Source organism: Equus asinus, chromosome 15 (genome assembly GCF_041296235.1).
Source record: "Equus asinus isolate D_3611 breed Donkey chromosome 15, EquAss-T2T_v2, whole genome shotgun sequence".
In the NCBI taxonomy this organism is placed as follows: domain Eukaryota; kingdom Metazoa; phylum Chordata; class Mammalia; order Perissodactyla; family Equidae; genus Equus; species Equus asinus.
The window spans coordinates 37,465,786-37,483,748 of NC_091804.1; the positions used below are offsets into that span (position 1 = coordinate 37,465,786).

Genomic DNA, 17,963 nt, shown 5'->3' on the forward strand with positions numbered 1-17,963 from the left:
GGGCATCGGGGACACAGTAGTGACCAAAATAGACAATCCCTGCCCTCATGGAGCCAATGGTCTAGGGAGCAGAGGGGCAATAAATCAGCAAGCAAAATATACAGACTGTCAAACGGTGCTGCATACAACAGAGAAAAATGAACAGAGAAAGGGTTAAGGAGGACAGGAGAGGAATTGCAGTTTGTCATCCATTCGTGATATTAAAATAGTAACAGCTAACACTGTTGAGTGCTTATGGTGTGCAGGAACTGTCCTGTGCCCGTGTGATAGCTCATTCAATTCTTACATAACCGGAGAAAGTAGGGGGGATGATAATCTCTGTTTTCCAAAACAGTAAGTTAAGGCACAGAGACGTTAACAGAATCGCCCAGTGTCACACAGCTGGTAAATGTTGTAGCCAGGCCTTCTGAGTCTTGGTTCTGAAGCCTGAAGTCTTCTCAAGGCTCTGGGGATGCCATCGAGCAGGGTGGGTACATCCAAGCACTCCTGGAGGGCCTGTGCTGGGGGCAGGAGTTGACGAACAGGCAGACAAAGAACTAAGATAGTGACAAGGTGTGGCACATGAGGGCAGTAAGGCAAGATATGACAAAGAGTTACCGGGAGCTGGGGTGGAGGATGTACTTTAACTGGAGCAGTCAGGGAGGGCCTCTGTGAGGAGGTGACATTCACACTGAGACCTGAGCGATGAGAGGGAGCTGGGCATGGGCAGCTCTATGGCACTGAGTCCACCCTCGGCTGCCTGCTGGAATCCTCAGGGGGCTTTGTGATGTGTGGGCCACTCCCAGAGACGCCGGTTTACCTGGTCTGTGTTTGCCCCAGGCATCGGACTTTTTAAAAGCTCCCCCAGGGAATTCCAGGCAGGGTTGAGAATCTCTGATCTGGGGGAGAGTTCCAGGCAGAGGGAACAGCAAATGCAAGGGCTCCAAGGCAGGAATAGGCTTGCTGTGCATTTGAGGAACACAAAGAAGGTGAATCATCAGCAAGGCAGGGACGATGGAAGGAGCAGCACAGAGGCATGCAGGTTCCTAAGAAATATGATGTTCCTTTTGTTATGGAAATTCAAAGTACGGCTCCAAGTAAACATTTGTTGCAAGATAATATGCACATGTGTATAGGTCGCCAGGGGCTGGGGGAGCGGGAATGGAGGGTTAATGTTTAATGGGTACAGAGTTCCAGTCTGGGAAGCTGGGAAGAGGTCTCGAGATGGATGGTGGCGATGGCCGGGTGTCTCCGCTTAGATACTGGGCAGGAGGAGAGCAGACCTGGAGGAAAAGCCACGGGCAGACGTGGGCGGCTTTAAAAGCTCAGCTAAGAAGTTGAGATTTGCCTAAACTCTTCTTGAACTTGGTAAATCTTTAGCTGCTGATCTGTCTCGAAGGTAATGAGTTCTGGAACTTTACCCTCTGCCTCCTGGGAAGCACCTGTGTCCAAAATGATCCCTTTCAAAAAAAAGAGATTATTTTAGAGAAAAAAAAGGTGAAGAAGTGGCTCCAGCTTCTACTCTGAAGGGAACAGTATGGCACACATACATACTGCTGGTGTCCCCGGGCATCTACAGACACACCTTCAGGGACATGGACACACTCGACCTACACGCACGAGGACGGTCACCGCAGAGTGTTGATAGAGCAGAAACACATCGCAGCGACCAGCGAGAGGGAGAGGACCAACGGACTGAAATCGCTTTCATGCTGTGCAGACATTCAAAGGGCAGGAGCTCTACCGTTGCCGAGGCGGAAGTTGTCCAGGACACACTGTTAAGGGAAAGGGCAGCTACAGAGTCAAACCCAGGGAGACTCTATCTTTTTGTGGAGAAGGGAGGGAGGCAGGGTGGAGCGGAGAAGCCAAACCACTAACTCCACAGGCGTTTGAGCACCAGAGAAGGATCCAGAAGGACAGATATCAAAGTGCTAATTGAGGACGGAGATACGGGGAGAGAAGGAGGGAAGGTCACCTGCTGCTTTACGTGCTTTTCCTTGAATACTTTTTATGATTAATTTTGGGAGTAAAAAGGGTTTTTTAAGGGGGCTGTGTAGAACCTATCACATAAGAATAATATTATATCTTATATAAATCGAAGAGCTGCTGCTGTAGCTGTGGCCTAAAGGTGTTAGAAAGGCTCTTAAAATGACGACAGTAACTGACGGGGGATCTAAAAATGGTGCAAAGCTCTCAGGTGCAGGGGAGGGGTCCGGAGCGGACAGGAGGTCAGCAGCCGTGTTCTAGGGGACGAAGCAGGACATGGCAGCGAGAACGCCGTGGGAGCCACCAGCTTACAAAGGGCTGCTGCTCTTCCCAATAAACCCGTCTCCACTCCTCGACTTTGGAACTACAGGCCCGTTTGGCCACGATTTAACTTGTTTTTTTCAAAGCCACCCTTCACATCTATTCCCTGGAGAGGACATTCAAGGTGATGACACAGCAGTGCAAAAGAATAAATGACAGCTACACAGATGGATGTGGGCAAATCTTACAGACGTGACATGGGGCGAGAAAAGCCAGTTAGAGAGGGTATGTGGGATGCAACACCATTGATACAAAGTCTAAAAACACACAGAACGATAGTACATGTTGTTCGAGGTGTCTGCATGTGGAATAAAAGAATAAAGGCACGCGTGGGAATGATAAACACCAAATTCAGGATACTGGCTACCTCCCAGAGAGGGGGCAGCAGGGACGGGAGGGGGACCCGGGAGGGAACGCAGGGGCGCCTGCAGTCTCTGTGATGCTGCGTGTTGGAAGCGCGTGTCGGGGATCACCGAGCCCGCCTCTCCAGGCTGGCGTGAGGGTTTCCAGGACTGAGACACAAAGCTCTTGACACGGTGCCCTGTGCCCTGCCAGTTCTCTGTAAGAGTCGACGAGTATCACAGCTGTTTGGGTGGCAGATTTTCTGTACGTCTAAGAGCCATCTGCCCTTCTGGGTCCTCCTCAAAGCCACTCCTCTGCTAAGCCTTTGCTGATCCCTGCTGGCTGTGTCCTGGCGTTGGCAATAACACCTGACACTTGTGCCTGTACTCCTCGCCCCCACTTCCATCCATGTAGATTGGGGGGGACCACACCACCCTGACTCCAGGCATGGGCAGCGAGGCTGGGCTGGCCAATGGGATCACGCCATCCCTCTGGCCACAGTACTTGAGCTGAGTCCAGGTGTCAGAGTGAGGGACAAGGGGGCCTGGGCCAGGGTGGTGATGGCATTGTCCAGTGGCGGCTGGGAGCAGACCTGATAGCTAAGAGGTGTCCTTGAGTAGACGTGTGGGTGCGGGAGAGGGGGCATCAGGCCCCCACTGCTGGTTTCTGGTTTGGGTGAAAGGTACAGGGATCGGGCTCCAGGGGAAAGAGAGCGCCTGGGTGAGGGCAGAGCGCTGAGCTGAGTTCTAGACCAGCCGCGCTGGGGGCTTGGGGTCAGCCATGAGGACAGAATTAGACACTCAGAGTCATTAACAGAAGGGTGAGATGGGTGGGAGGATCACCCAGGCTGAATGGTGAATTTTCCAGAACCCAGAAATGGGCTGATAGACTATGAAGGAGTCAGCCCTCTGCCTCCCTCCAGCCCTGGGCAGGGCCTGCTGCCCCATCCAAGGCGAGGTGGCACACCTGGGCCATCAGGAGCTAGGCTTTCCCCTGGCACACTCCTGGCCACACCCGGGCAGGTCGGTGGTAGTGTCAGGGTTCCGGGGACTTTGCTCCAGCCTGGAGCTTAGCAGCCACAGCTGGGAGACGGCCAGGGGTGAGGCTGCCCTGCCTGGTGCCGACAGGGTGCGTCCCCGCCGCCCTCTCCATCCTCACCTCCGCTGGCTTCCTTTGATGAGTGAGCCAAGAGGGGCCGCGGTGCATCTGAGGAGGCTGCCAGCCTGTGGCTCTGAGCAAAAGTGCCCTTTTCCCCAAGGAGTCATTTGGCAACAGGATTTCTCGGGAGGGAACCGGGAGGGCATGTGGGGTGCAGGGTGTGGGTGTTCTTGGGGACCGGGGAGCTCGGGGACAGGGCTGGCACACGGCCTCCCCGCCATGCCTCTGGCTGGCCTTTGCCCCCGTTTCTGAGTTGCTGAAGCGACTACTCATGCGCTCAATTAAATGCCTGTGGCTGCCTGTTCCCAGGTGCCAGGCTCCTGTTAAGGGTCAGGGGAGTGGTCGCTGGTCCCTGTCCCCATGGCACTCACGGTCCTGTGCAGCGCGTGGAAGAGCATTCCCATGAGTGAGCTGAGAGGGAGGCAGGAGAACTGGGAGGGAGGGGACGACCTCGCTCACTTAGGACCCTCCAGCGGCCTCGGGGTGAGGGGGGACAGAGCGACAAGAGGGGGCCGCGGCTGACGGGACGGGAAGCTCCTCTGCCCGTGTGGACCCAGGTGCTGGGAGAAACCCGTCCCGTCAGGTGGGTGCCACGGGGAGCTGCTCACACTTTCGCCCCCTAGAACCCGACTTTTCTGCCTCCTGTTTGAACTTGGGTGACATAAGCCAGGTCACCCCCCATCTCATAGGGCATCTCCCCAAACTGGAGTCTCTGGGCTCCCAGGCCTAGTTAAATTTGCAGCTGGGGGAGCCCCATGTGGGCTCCATCGGGCTGCTGTCAGGCCGTGCCCAGAAACTAAGGGCTCTGCTCCCTGAGACCTGGGGAGCGTGGGGGGTGGGAGGCAAGGAGGGGAGGTTGACTCCAGCCCAGGGGCGGCCCCCAAGCCCACCTCTTGGTATTCTCTTCACTTGGCGAGTCAGCCTTGCGTAACAGAGGGTCTCCTTTCTGATCCATCGGCTTCCCGGGCATCAGGTTTGTCTAACGTTCGTTCCTGATCACGATGCTGAGCCTCACCCCAGGAGGTGTCTACACCAGTCTGTGTTTAAGAGATTCACCCCCCTTTAAGGAGCAATCATAATTCATGAAGCAGAGTCAGAAACACTGGGTTCAAATTCCAGCTTCATCGCCTGCTAGCTGTGGGCGAAACACTCGTTTTTCTGCATCTAAAAATGGGCCCAACAACAGTCCCTTCTTCAGATGGTGATGGGACACTGGACAGGGACTCGCTAAGTGAAGAAAGCACGGAGCAGGGAGCCTGCACCGAGAGAACCACAGGGAACACTGGCCTCACTCCTGTCCAACGTTCGCCAAACTGACCTTCAGAGCAACTTTGAGAAGCAGACGCTGTACCCATTTTACAGATGCAGAAACTGAGCTCACTAGACCAACAAGCTCAGAGCTCCAGCTCAGGCCTTCATGTTTTTTGTCTGATCCATCTTTTTTCCCCCACAAACAAACAAAACTATTAATGAGAGGAGTATACTGTGGTTCACACTGTGTGTCAACAAACCTTTTCTGTAAAGGGCCAGAGAGGAAATATCTGAGGCTTCCAGGCCAGACGGCTCAGTTACAACCACCCATCTCAGCCACTGTAGCGTGGAAGCAGCCGCTGTGTCAATGAGCGGGCACATCTGTGCTCCAATAAAACTTTGTGCACACTAAAACTTGAATTTCATGTAATTTTCACGTCATGAAAACTGCTCTTCTCCTGATTTTTTTTCAACTCGTTAGAAATGTAAAAACCATTCTAAGCTCAAGGGTTGTACAAGAATAGTGGGCGGGCAGGACTGGGCCCAAGGACCACAGTTTAGAGAATAGATTTTTGAGGCAGATGGCCTGGGTTCCAACCCTGCTTTACCACTTCCTAGCTGTGTGGCCTAGCTTCTTAGCCTCTCTGTGCCTCAGTTTCCTCATCTGCCGGTTGGGAACAGTAACAGCATACACCTCACAGGCAGTGGTGGGAAATGCATGGCTCACTTCACGTAAAATGATTCCGACAGTGTCTGAAGCACGATCCGTCTAACTGAGTGTCAGTCATCGTTCCTCAAGAATCACACACCTGCATCTCCTTGTGAAAATGAAAATGGGGGAAACAAAGCTGCAGTTCCCTTTCATTACGCCTCCCCCCGCTCCCAATCTCGGCCCTTCTGTCCCCTCCCAGGAAGTCTCTTTCTGGTCTTGCATATGTCAGAGCATTGCTTTATGCACCTTCTTACATTCATTATACCGCACTGTGCGTCTTCATTCATTCACCCAACGTGCAGAGCAGTGACAAGACAGATGAACATTCCTGCCTTCGTGGGCCTGTATTCCAGTGGGAGGAGGCAGACAATTAACCAAGGAATCCATGACAGACACAGGTCAGAGCATCAGTGGTGATCAGTGGACGGAGGGAGGCAGGGTGGTCCAGGAAGGTGGCATCTGAGCAGGGACCAGGACGAGTTCTGCAACCCACTCTTTCCACTCAGTCTTATGTCCTAAGCCATTCTGATGGCTTTACAGGCAGACCCCCTTGTCTTTTTCCAGAATCCTCCAGGGGAAGGATGCTTCACGGTCATTTAGTCATTTCCTGCATTGGTGGGTTTCTTTGTTGGTTTCTTTCAAAAACAAACAAAGCTGCAACCAACAGCTCAGCCACGCCCCCTCCTGCACCGAGGGAGGTTTCTCCAGAACAGAGACAAGTGCCAATGCTGGGCCAGAGGGTGGGCGCATGGGTGCACGGAGACCGCCGTTCCTCAGAGCCTCCCCACCACCTGCGCCTCTTCTCCCACCCCACCTGGAAGCCCCTTTCCGTGACCCGACCCTAGGTCCTTCCTGTCCCCCCGCTGCCACCTGTTCTGCCTTCTCCGACCCTCTCCGCCATCAATACTTGCTCTACGTCATTCTTTGCTCCATCACTGCCTCTCTTTCCACCCTGCCAGCAGGACCCTGTCTGTGGCACCTGCCCACCTCTGGGATTAGTGACTCGAGACAGAGTCCTCAGAGGGCCTTTCAAGGGGGGCTTTGGAAGGGCCACCACTTCCTCCCCACCTGGGCCGCCCACCGAGGCCCCTGAGGCCAGCGAGGACGCTGCCTTGGGAGAGGCAACTTACCTCCCAGACTGCGGGGCCAGTGCACGGGCTCCCGGCTCTGCCTCGGCTGGAAACCTGAGCTTACTCCTGCTCCCTCCCGATGGTGCGGCTCCCAATGCCCACTGCCACCCTCGGGACTTGAACTCTGGACCTGAGCCAGCTGACTCCAGAGGGGGCCCCCATCCCTCCGTTCCCAGGCCTCCGGTAACAGGGGGCCCAGGAATCCTACCACCTGTCACGGGGGCTCCTCTCATTCACAGGGGGAGATGTGCGCGTGGTGGAAATGGGGCCAAACAGCAGCCCTGCCACATCCCCCTCCTCAGTCCCGAGGGCACTCCGTGTACCCGGGGTAACTCCATTATCGGGCTGCTCTGAGACCAGGCGTGGACACGCGAAGAATTTCAACAAGGAGCAGGCGGATTTTTCTAGGTATTGGAGAACCTGCTTTGCTGAGGTTGGGGGGAGAGAAACAGCATGTTTGGCCCCAAGAAACTATAATTTCTATTTCCAAGGAGTCCAGCAGGCTTGCTGAACCCCCCACCAGGACTTTGGAATTAATTCTCTTGGGAGGCCAGAGAGGCCTACTATGTGCAGAGTGAGACACAGAGTTGGGGGAGAGGGCGCTGCCCAGGTGATGGCACATGGTTCCTGCCACTGCGGCTGGGGCGATCAGACTGAGTAAGGGGACACAGCAGTGGTGGTCACCTGGCAAAGGCAGGAGGGAGGGACCCCCAAAGGTGCCAGTGCTTCCAGAAGGGGAGCAGGAGAGGGTATCTTTAGGCTGTTGAGCATCTAGTCAGCTTCTTCCGGTGGAAACGCTCCCCTGTTAGTTGGGGCTCTATTCTCAGCCCATGGTCCAGGGTCTGGCTCAAGGGTGGGGCGAGGGCAGGGGCGAAGGAGTCTGTGAATGGGGCCAAGAGAAGACAGCAGAGCTTAGAGGAGAGAGAAACCAGTGCCTGGAGATTTAGTTTGAGCCCCTGGATCCAGCCATGTCTGATGCCATCACTGCTGGATCAGTTAAGAAGGCTACTATGTTTCCTTTTCAAGGGAGCCATGTTGAGTTGAGTTTCTGTTCACAAACTGAAAGAGGCCAGTCTGATTCAAGAAAGAATAAATCTTGTAGTTTAAGGCACTCCGGGAAGCCTTCATGGAAGAGAAGATGCATACGACTTGGATAGATTCAGGGCAGGACAGCACTAGTAAAGATTTGGAGACAGTTGTAATAACCGACAAAGCCCGTCTGGTTGAAATGGCTCCTACTGGGGATGACAAAACAGAGGAGGCAGGGCTGATGTGTGTGTGCGCGTGCACAGAGTGCCATCACTTCACAGTTTACAACGCGCCTCCACGTGCCAGACAGAGCTCCACGAGGTTCGCACCTGGGTCTGCCTTTGTTCCCCCTTGGGTACCCAGCGCCTGGCACAGGAATCAACGCTTGTTGAGGGAATGAGTGAATAACACCATCGACGTTCCCCCAAGTCCACGGACTCCCAGAGGGAAGCTCCCTGCACAGCCGCTGCAGGGCGGCGGGCGAAACAGCGCAATGGGGTGCGAAGGCTGCAGACCCGAGGGTCAGGCCTGGCCCTCAGGCAACCTTGATTCATGTAGAATTTTCAAAAAGTCTGAATTAATTACCAATATTTAAAAATCACGAAATTTCACAGGAGAAGATGTACAAATGTGTGGTTTCTGTTGAAAAATCAGAAAACCTGGCCATCTTGGGCCCATGTCTACATGAGACCAACAGGCCCGATCTGAGAATTTGCTGCCCCCTTTCAGACACATTCTCCATAGTCCCCACCACTCCCTACTGTCTCACCTACTCCCAGCTTGCTATCCTGTTTGTGTGACTGCCTGTCCCCTCGTGATTTCTGCTGAGGGGCCTTGTGTAGCAATTCAGAGAGAGATGAACTGGAGAGGGCAGCCCTAATGAACTGTCACACTAACCCAGAGAACCCTGGTTATGACAGCAAGCCAAGCCCAGGGCTAGTGGGAGTGGGGAAGAGAGAGGGATGGGTCTGACAATCTGAGAAAGAATGTACCAGCTGTGGGGGTATGCCCGAGCTGACTTTGAAGATTTAGATGGGGCAGGAATATTTGTTAGTCTCCAGATTTTTTTTTAATGGAAAGTTTGGATGAAACACCACTGTCAGTCTCTCCTCTTCCTCCTCCTTATCATCATCATCTAAGTCAAGGGTCAGCAAACTACAGCCCGTGGGCCACAATGGGCCCACTGTTTGTCTTTGTAAATAAAGTTTTATCAGCACACAGCCATGCTTGTTTCCGTATCACCTATGGCTGCTTTTGCACCCCAATGGCTGACTTGAGCAGCTGCCACAGGGACGGTATGGCTCGTAAAGCGTGAAATATTTAGTATCCGGCCCTTCACAGAGGAAGTTCGCCGCCCGCTCCGAGCTGAGATGCGTTTACTGTGTGTACGGGGCTCTGCTGAAGCTCCACGTGGTCAGCTCCCGTGATCCTCAGACACCTTTGTGGTGAAACTGCAATGAGATACACTCCACCCCCAGCAAAACAGCTGCAACAAAGAGGGCAACACCAGTGTTGACAGGGAAAATAGAGCAACTGGAACCCTTACACGCCTCTGGCTGGAGTGTAAACTGGCTCAACCACGTAACATATCCTATGTCCCAGGTACGCAGCCAAACGACAAGCATAAAGATGTTCACAGCAGCTTAATTCATAACAGGCCCAAACTGGAGACAGCCAGGGTGTCCAGCAGTCACCGAACGGACAAACACCTGGCACCTATACAACAGAATCCTATGCAGCAACAGAAAGTGCACAGCGCTGATGCACACAACCACACGGCTGAATCTCATGGCCGTCACGCCGGGCGAAAAAAGCCAGGCACCAAAGAACATGCACTATATGACTCCATTTATGTGACGTTCTAGAACAGGCAAAACCAATCCACGGTGACAGAGGTCAGAATGGGGGTTGCCTGTGGGTGGGGGTTTTGACTGGAAAGGTGTACGAGGGAGCCTTCTGGAGGCCGGACCTGCGCTAAAGCTCGATCTGGGCGCTGGTTAAACAGACGCGCACACAGGTGAAAACTCCCTGAGGCGTCCACGTAAGATCTGTGCACTTTACCTTCTATCAATTAAGCAAATTGGAACTAGAAAAATTACGACATGGGGAACAAACAAATAAACTGTGGCACGGTCCACAATGAAGGCTCAAGACTGAAGGATCTACACCGACACGTAACAGCACGGAAGAATCTCAACACAGCGCCAAGGAAGCAAAATACAGCGAGAGAAGCCGATACAGAATTAATCCACGAAGCTGGAAGGCTGAGCCATGGTTATCCTTGCAGGAGGGGAGCTGGTGGAAGGAGTCACAGGAGGGGCCTTCAGAGGGGGTGGTGACATTCTGCTCCGTGACCTACCTGGGTGCTGGTAACATGTGTCTTCGGCTTGTGAAAATTCATTGACCTATACACTTTCTATAAGAATATTCTGCGTCAGCCGACTGTTAAAACACAATATCCCCAGAAACAGACTATTATTTGAGAGATGAAAAAACCGAGAAGCAGAGGATGTGAGTAAGCGGCTGAGGGTCGCACTTGTCAGGAAGTGTCAGGATCCGAACCCAGGTAGCAGGGCTCGTGCTCCTACCTGCTGAGCGCCCGCCTGCCCCCGGCCGGGAAGGGCGGACTCACCTTGGAGTACTCGGAGCCGTGCTTCTCCTTCACCCCGTTCCGGCAGAGCGTGTAGTTATAAAAGCGGGAGTTTTTAAGGAGGCCGACCCACTCCTTCCAGCCAGGCGGCACGTAGGAGCCATTGTACTCATTCAGGTACTTCCCGAAGAAAGCTGGAGGGGAAGAAGGACCCGAGGTGAGAAAGCAGGGGCCAAGGCGTCCTCTACTCATCACTCAGCCATCATGTGCCCAAGGCCCGCACACACCATCCCCGGGGCCACGGAGCCCCCTGCAAGCAAGTGACGCCTAGGATCTCCTTCTCAACTGTCCTCACGTGTATAAAATAAAATACAGAGAATTACAGAGAAAACTGATGATCTCAAAATATAGTTATTAAAATATTAGAAGAACTTGCCATATAGTAATGTGTCCTTTTTTTTGTTTTTATTAAGACATGAAAAGCAAGACCTTGAAGAAGGTGATAATTTCAAAGTAGTGATGAGTGGAAATACTCTGCAGTATTTGCAATTAAAATCTCGGTGATTTCTATGCATGACAGAGTTACAGACTCTGCTGAGCTGCTGTGGTTTGGAGCCTGTGTTCATAACTGATGCAAATGCTAAGTTTCAGTTGTGGTCAATGAAAATATAAAAGTGTAACTTTTGTTCATTTGAGTTCATGGACTCCTTGAATTCTATATACTGTACGGTGACCAGAATGGCTAACATTAAAAAAATGAACAACACCCAGTGTTGGTGGGGATGCAGAGCAGGTGGAGCTCACATTCTGCTGGCGGGCCTGCAAACTGCTCCAACCACAAGTTCGGCGGTGTCTGCTAAACTTGAACATGTTCCTACCTTCTGACCCAGCGATTCGACTCCTGGCTTTTACTCAAAAGCACTGTATTCCTATGTTCACCAAGAGTCACGTGCAAGACGCGCTCACAGCAGCAGTATTCATGATGGCAAATAACTAGAAACCAATCAGATGTCCATCCACAAAAGGATGCATAAATACATGCTGCACATTTGTATAATGAAATAGGACATGGAAACGAGAAAGAACTAGTGCCACGTTCAATAACATGGCCGCATCCCAACCATCTAATAATTTAAGAGAAATAAGCCAGATATGAAAGAATGCACATTGCATGATCCCATCTATATGAAGTTCAAAAATAGGCAAACAGATCTATGCTGTTGGGAGGAGGAGCAGTGGTTCTCTCTGGACGCAGGGAGGAGTGGAAGGGGTCCGGGTGGTGGCAGGCTTCTCGGGCGAGGGCCTCATTCTATTTCTGCTGGGACACAGGTGGCTCAGCTGGTGAAACTCCACTGAGCTGGACACGCAGAAGCAGAGTACTTCCCCGCGTGCGTATGTGCACGACCACCGAAGCTTACTTAAAAAGCATCAACCGCATTCAACCGGACGGGGACACAGCGAAAGACTGTGGGTGAGGAGGTAACAGACAAGATCTTCTTCGCAATACTTTCTGTTCTTTTTTCTTCCCAAAGAGCAAGTACGATTTTAAATAATTATAACCTGTAAAGCCATTTTTATGAAATGGAAAAACCTGTGAGAGTTTTTCCAGAAACAGAGGCCCTTTGCTGGCCCTCTCTCTCCGATGAGGACACTGGGGCTCCAAGACATTCTGGACCTACCGCCGAGAGGGCAAGAATCGGAGAGTTCAGGGTTAAGAGTTAAAGAGATGGTACAGCAGAGGGCTTAGAACCGGCCTGACAGACTCTTCAGTGGGTGTCAGTTCAGAGCCCACGATGAGAAGACAGACAGGGGAGGTGAACCTCCACAGAGGAGGAAGGAGCAGGCTGGGGCCGGGCTATGATGCCAGCGGAGGATAAGATGGGCCCCTCCACCTGGAACCTTCAGGAGAGCACGGAGAGCGCTGGAGGCCTGTCGGCCCGGAGAAGAGAGGCCTGGGCCAGGAGGGGCTGTGGTGGAGCTGGAGTCCTCCCCGGGGTCTTCCTGGAGAGCTGGCAGGTGGCTGGCCCTGTGCAGCGGTGGGAAGACCCCTCAGAACCCGAGCAGTAGGATTCTGCATCCCCAGGGTGCAGGTAAAGGGAGGCACCGCCAGGCAGTCCTCCCCACACGCAGGGCCAGGAAGGGAGTGCTCCCGAGGGAGGAGCTGATGAAACACCTCGTGGAAGGATCGGGCACCAAGAGGGGGTGAAAATAGGCAGGGAGTGTCCCTGAGGGGTCTCAGGACAAGGCCCAGGCTGGGGGCCTCCCTTCGCATGGAGGGCAGGGCAAAGACAAACGGAGGGAACCTGGCGTTGTGGGGAGCGGGGGCGGGACTGGCTGCCCTGGCTCTGCATCCCGAGGAGCATCCAATATTGAGAGAGTGAAATGTAAGTGGGTGGCGGGTGCCCAGTTAAACGGTGATGGCGCGTCCCTGGCTGCTGTCAGCCTGTAAGGACTGAGAAACCAGCTGGAGCACGAGGCAGCAGCAAAGGAACAGGCCAGCTTTCTTCCTCAGAACACAGCGGGTTCAGACCCTGCGCGGCATCCATCCTCGGAAGCAGTGGCTCAGCCAGGGGCGCTCCTGCCCCTCAGGGGACCCCTGGCAACGTCTGCGGACATTTCTGGTTGTCACAACGTGGGGTGGGAGGAGCTACTGGCATCGAATGGTAGAGGCCAGGATGCTGCGAAACATGCGATGGGGCTTAGGCGGCCCCACCACAGAGTCACCCAGTGCAGAACGTCGGCAGCCTGGAGTTGAGAAACTGCGATCTGAACAACTCCCGCCAGCGCCCCACACCTTCCTTTCCTAGTAAAAGAACCGCACACACGGCGGGAGCCGAAAAGGCCCTGGAGATCGAGTCCAGGAACACGATCCACTCAACGTCAGGGACCTTATTCTCCACTCTGACACTTCTCTCCCCGTGTAGGGAGCTCTACTCTGCCAATAGTGGCCTCTCTCCTTTCCCTCCTGCTCTTCCTCCTCGGGGGAGAATGACATACAGCAGGGTCGGCAACCGGTCCTGTAAATGCCCAGAGAGTAAACATTCTTGGCTTTGTGGGCCAGTCTCTGCTGCAAGCCCTCAATGCTGCTGTTGTCAAAACCGTCACAGACGAGACACAGACAAGCGGGCGCGGCTCTGTCCCAATAAAACTTTATTTACCAAAACAGATGGCGGGCCAGACTTGGCCACGGGCTGGAGTCTGCTGACCCCCAGCACACACGACTGGTGGGTCTGGAGGGACAAACTGGGCGTGCAGAACCCAGTGCTTCCTCCACCTTCAGGGAACGCTGGTCTAAGGGGGCTCGCTCTCGCGGGATGGGGAGGAGAGAGGCGTGGGCCTGGCTCAGCGGGAGGTCTGCTGAACTCTGGAGCTTAGCATCCGGAAGTGCAAATGCCCTCCGAAGGAAGTCATGCCCTCAAACCCGGCCTCTATCAGATTTATCAAGACATGATTCCGGCTTCCATCTGCTGACTCCTTAGTTCTATCTCTCAATTGGTTCAGAACCTCAATAAGGAAGAGGATGAAATTTAACAAGACCCCTCATGGAGCCCCAACGCTTTCCATTCAGGATAAATAATACTGGTGGTGATGTAACAGTTTCCTTTGAAATAAATGAAGTAAAAAGAATAAAATAATTGAGAAAAAAATACTAACTAAATAAAAAATCAGTGTGCCCAGGTATGGTAAAAGTTAATAGATCCATTCAACAACTATTTATTAAACACCGATGGTATGCAGGAGCTATCCTAGGCACTGGAAACACGGCAGTGAATGAGACCAACAGGATCCCTGCCCTCATGGGGCTGACATTCTGATGGGAGTACTGTGACAAATAAAGATGGTGTTGTTGGTGATAACAGTAATAAAGAAAATACAGGATGATGATGCGACAAAGTGACCAGACATGGACCACTAGAGGCACCACTGGGCCAAGCAGTCAGAGGAGGCCTCAGAGGGATGAGAACGAGTCAGAGGGAACAGGGCAACACAAGGAAAACTGCTCCAGGCAGAGGGAATAGCAATGCAAAGGTCCTGAGGCAGGAACAAACTTGGGGGCATCTGAGGAGCCCAAGGAGGCCAGCGAGGGAGAGAAGAGAGGACAACATAAGGTAGAAGGGCCAGATCATGAGGATCCTGGAGGCCACATTGAGGAGAAGCAACAGAAAGCACGACAGGGAAACCTGAAGGGGGCCACATGTCCCCTGAAATGCAACACACCAGATTTTGCATTTTGTGTGCATTTGCCTGGAAACAGGTCCACGGCTTCTGACACATTGTGAAAGGAACCTAGGACCACAAGTGATTTAAGCAGCACAGAACTTCACTGTTTTGAATGAAAGCCGGAGAAAGGGGCCCACTGAATTCCCCACTGGGGAACTGGGGTCTCCCCAGCCCCCGGCTGATGATCCTACTGCTTTTTCCCTGAAGATTTGGGCCAAGGTCTTTCTGATAAACGTGCAGCCTGGAATGCTAAAGAGGCTGACTTCTTGGCCTGGCTGGCAGGAGAACTATTTCTTGGGGGTGGGAAGTGGGTGCCTTTGGAAGCCCCCCTGCTCATTGTCGTCCGATGCCACGGGTGTCAAAGCGTCAGGAGCTATTTCCTCTGCTAGAATCTCCTCTTTTACATCTCTCTCCTCTCTCACCACCAACGCTTAAAACATCCAGAAAGAGTTTATTATTCGAGCTCCACAAGGCCCTAGAAAACAGGGCTTCAGTCAAAGACTTTTAGTGCCAAATTAGATTTTGCTCTCATTTGATTAGATTTCCCCAAGGTAGTTTTAAAAATGGTTACTCCGGCACCAGTTGAGGTGGGAGAAACAAATTAGCATGGGCCCCAGGGCTCCGGGGCTGGGAGATACAACCAGGAGAATGAGCTGGAGTTAAAATCAAGATTAAAAATACAGCCCATGTCGTGGCTAGAGCCTGGAGTCACTGAGCCTTCGTGGCTGGGACGGTGCATGAGGAAGAGCAAATGGGGTCCGCTCCGGGGGTGGAACAACCTGGCAGGCAGATTGAAAGGAATTAATACCAGGCCAGGAAGGGCCATTGACAATGTGCCGGCTGACAGCCGCTCCGAGGAAGCAGGGCTGGCGTCAGTGGAAAGGATGGGGCACTTACTGCCTCCCACGTGCCTGGCACCGGGTGGAAATTTACACCTGGCAGGGGAGACTTTTGTTTTTCCTGCCTGGTCCCGAATGTGGTCTTTTGGGTACCACCACTTCCTTACTTAAGTACACATGGGCTCTTAAGTCCTGAGTTTAGGGCTGCATGCATAATCTCAGCCTGACCAATCAGAGCACTGCCTTCCCTTGGCTACTGCCGTTGGTTCAGGGATAGGCGTGTAACCCACGCTGGGCCAATGAGAGTCAGCCCTGCGATTCTCAGGGAGCTACCGGAAAAGAGAAATTCTTCCATAGGGCTTGAAGCTGGTGGGACATAAGCTTGAAGCTGCTGGCAGCCATCTTGCCACCAAGAGGGGAGAGTCTATTTGAGTGTGAAGCAACACGGAACAAAGCAGCTGAGGTGTGTGTGTGTGTAAGAGAGAGACAGAGAGAAGAATAGAGAGAGAGAGATGAATAAAGAGAGAGGCTGGTTTGAGTCCCTGGGTCCACTCTTACCTGAAGCCCCCTCTAATGCTAGTATTTTCAGTTATATTACTGGTTCTCAATTAGGGAACGTTGGACAATAGGGACATTTTAGTTGTCACAACTGGGGGTGTGTGCTACTGGGAGCTAGTGGGTAGAGGCCAGGGATGCTGGTAAACATCCTATAATGCAGAGGACAGCCTGCCTGCACAAAGAATTATCTGGCCCAAAATGTCAGTAGTGCCGAGGTTGAGAAACCCTGAGTTATGTAAACCAATAAATTCCTTATGTTATTGTTGCTTTGTTTGCTCAATTCAGTTTAAGTTCTTTCACCTGCAATTAAAAGACTCCAGGAAGGGACGATGAGATGCTTAGAGTGGAGCAGAGTCTGCCAAGCCAAATCCAGCCTGCCACCTGTTTCTGCAAATAATTTCTCTGGCACAAAGCCACACCCATTTGTTTATATATCGTTCTGGCCGCACGCACACTACAATTGCAGAATTGGTTGTTGCAACAGGGACCATGTGGCTGCAAGTCCAAAATCTTTACTATCTAGCCCTCTGCAGGAAAAGTTGTCCAGCCTTTGGTGGAGAACAAAATTCCCTGTGTGGGGTGAAGGACCCCTCTGAGGTTTAAAACAGGCCTGTGGGAGCTGGAGGAAGCGATGCCAGTTAAGGAGAAGGCTCTGATCTGGGCCAGGGCAGTGAGGGGCTCCGCAGTGCAAAGAATGACCCAACGATGACACAACAGAGGGTGGCAATGACAACAAGAACAGGAGCAGCCAACACAGGCAGTCCTTGCTTTGCACGGTCCTCATATGCACAAATGTCACTTTCCACAGTTTACTTAAATGCCAGTCTCCCACAACGTGGTTCAAACCCGGCTACCGCAGGATATTAACTGCAATTGTCTAAAGCACAAACTCTGCAACAAGCTCTCTGGTCCACAGACTGTTGCGTAAATAACACATGCACATCAGGATCAGCGGCCAGTCACATGACTTCTCGCAAAGTCTATCGGTGACCGGTCACGGGGCATCTGGCATTCAGTTCACGCACAGACAGGAATGCACGTAGTTGTGTTGCCGCCCTGTCTCCCAGTGACAAATCTCCAAGACACTTTACAAAAGCGGATTATCGAAGGAGAGAACTGGCCAACAGAGATGAGAGTGCAGCAAAGAAATAAAATGTTAGAAGGCTGAAATGGAAGCTTGAGTCAAACGTAAATGGAGTTACAGAAGAAATGGAGCTGACGGAGGGGATGTGGACACTCCCCGGGTGGGAGACTCAGATAGCAGCCGACGAGCTTAGTCGAAGGTGAACTTAATCACGGACATAAAGGAGGAAAAGTGGCTGTGGTGAAAAACATGAAGTTCCAGAGGAAGTGATGCTGGAAAAAACACTTCCCATGAAAGGGAGCCTTGGAGATATTTCGCAACATCGAAAGCTGTGTGTCCCTGGGCGAGTGGTTTAATCGCAATACCTCAGTTTCTCCGTTTATCTTTATAAAATGGGGATAATGACACGGAGCTGTTGTGAGAACTAACATGGGCATGTTGCTTAGAACCGGCGCAAAACAAGCACCCACTAACTGTCATAGTTTCATCATCACAGTGGCCCTTTCCTAGCCAACTTCTTGCTCCGTTTGACTTGTTGAATGGCGTCCCTGCAGAGGCAGATGGCAGAGCCCACCCTCTCCCCCGCCCGCTGAGGGGACTCAGTCCTCAGGTCCCTTCATCACGCTCTCCAGGTCCTGCAGGCCCGCGCTGGCGGCTCTTCGTCTGGAGAGCGCCGCACGCCCGCCTCCCTGGGCGGCTGCTTTCTCTCCATTTGTCTGAGTGAAGTGCTGCTGCAGAACCACTCACTCTGATGGGAGCCCAG

At 52.7% G+C, this 17,963-nt stretch overlaps 1 protein-coding gene across 4 annotated transcripts in view; it reads right to left on the minus strand.

The window, feature by feature from the left end:
• The window catches only part of SULF2 (sulfatase 2), a 120,658-nt gene that overhangs the window by 27,430 nt on the left and 75,265 nt on the right, over window positions 1–17,963 (minus strand). For all 4 annotated transcript variants that reach the window (XM_070486073.1, XM_044748279.2, XM_044748278.2 and 1 more), the window contains exon 4: window positions 10,541–10,692. In XM_070486073.1, coding sequence (XP_070342174.1) covers window positions 10,541–10,692 — 152 coding nt within the window. The remainder of the gene's footprint in view (window positions 1–10,540; window positions 10,693–17,963) is intronic.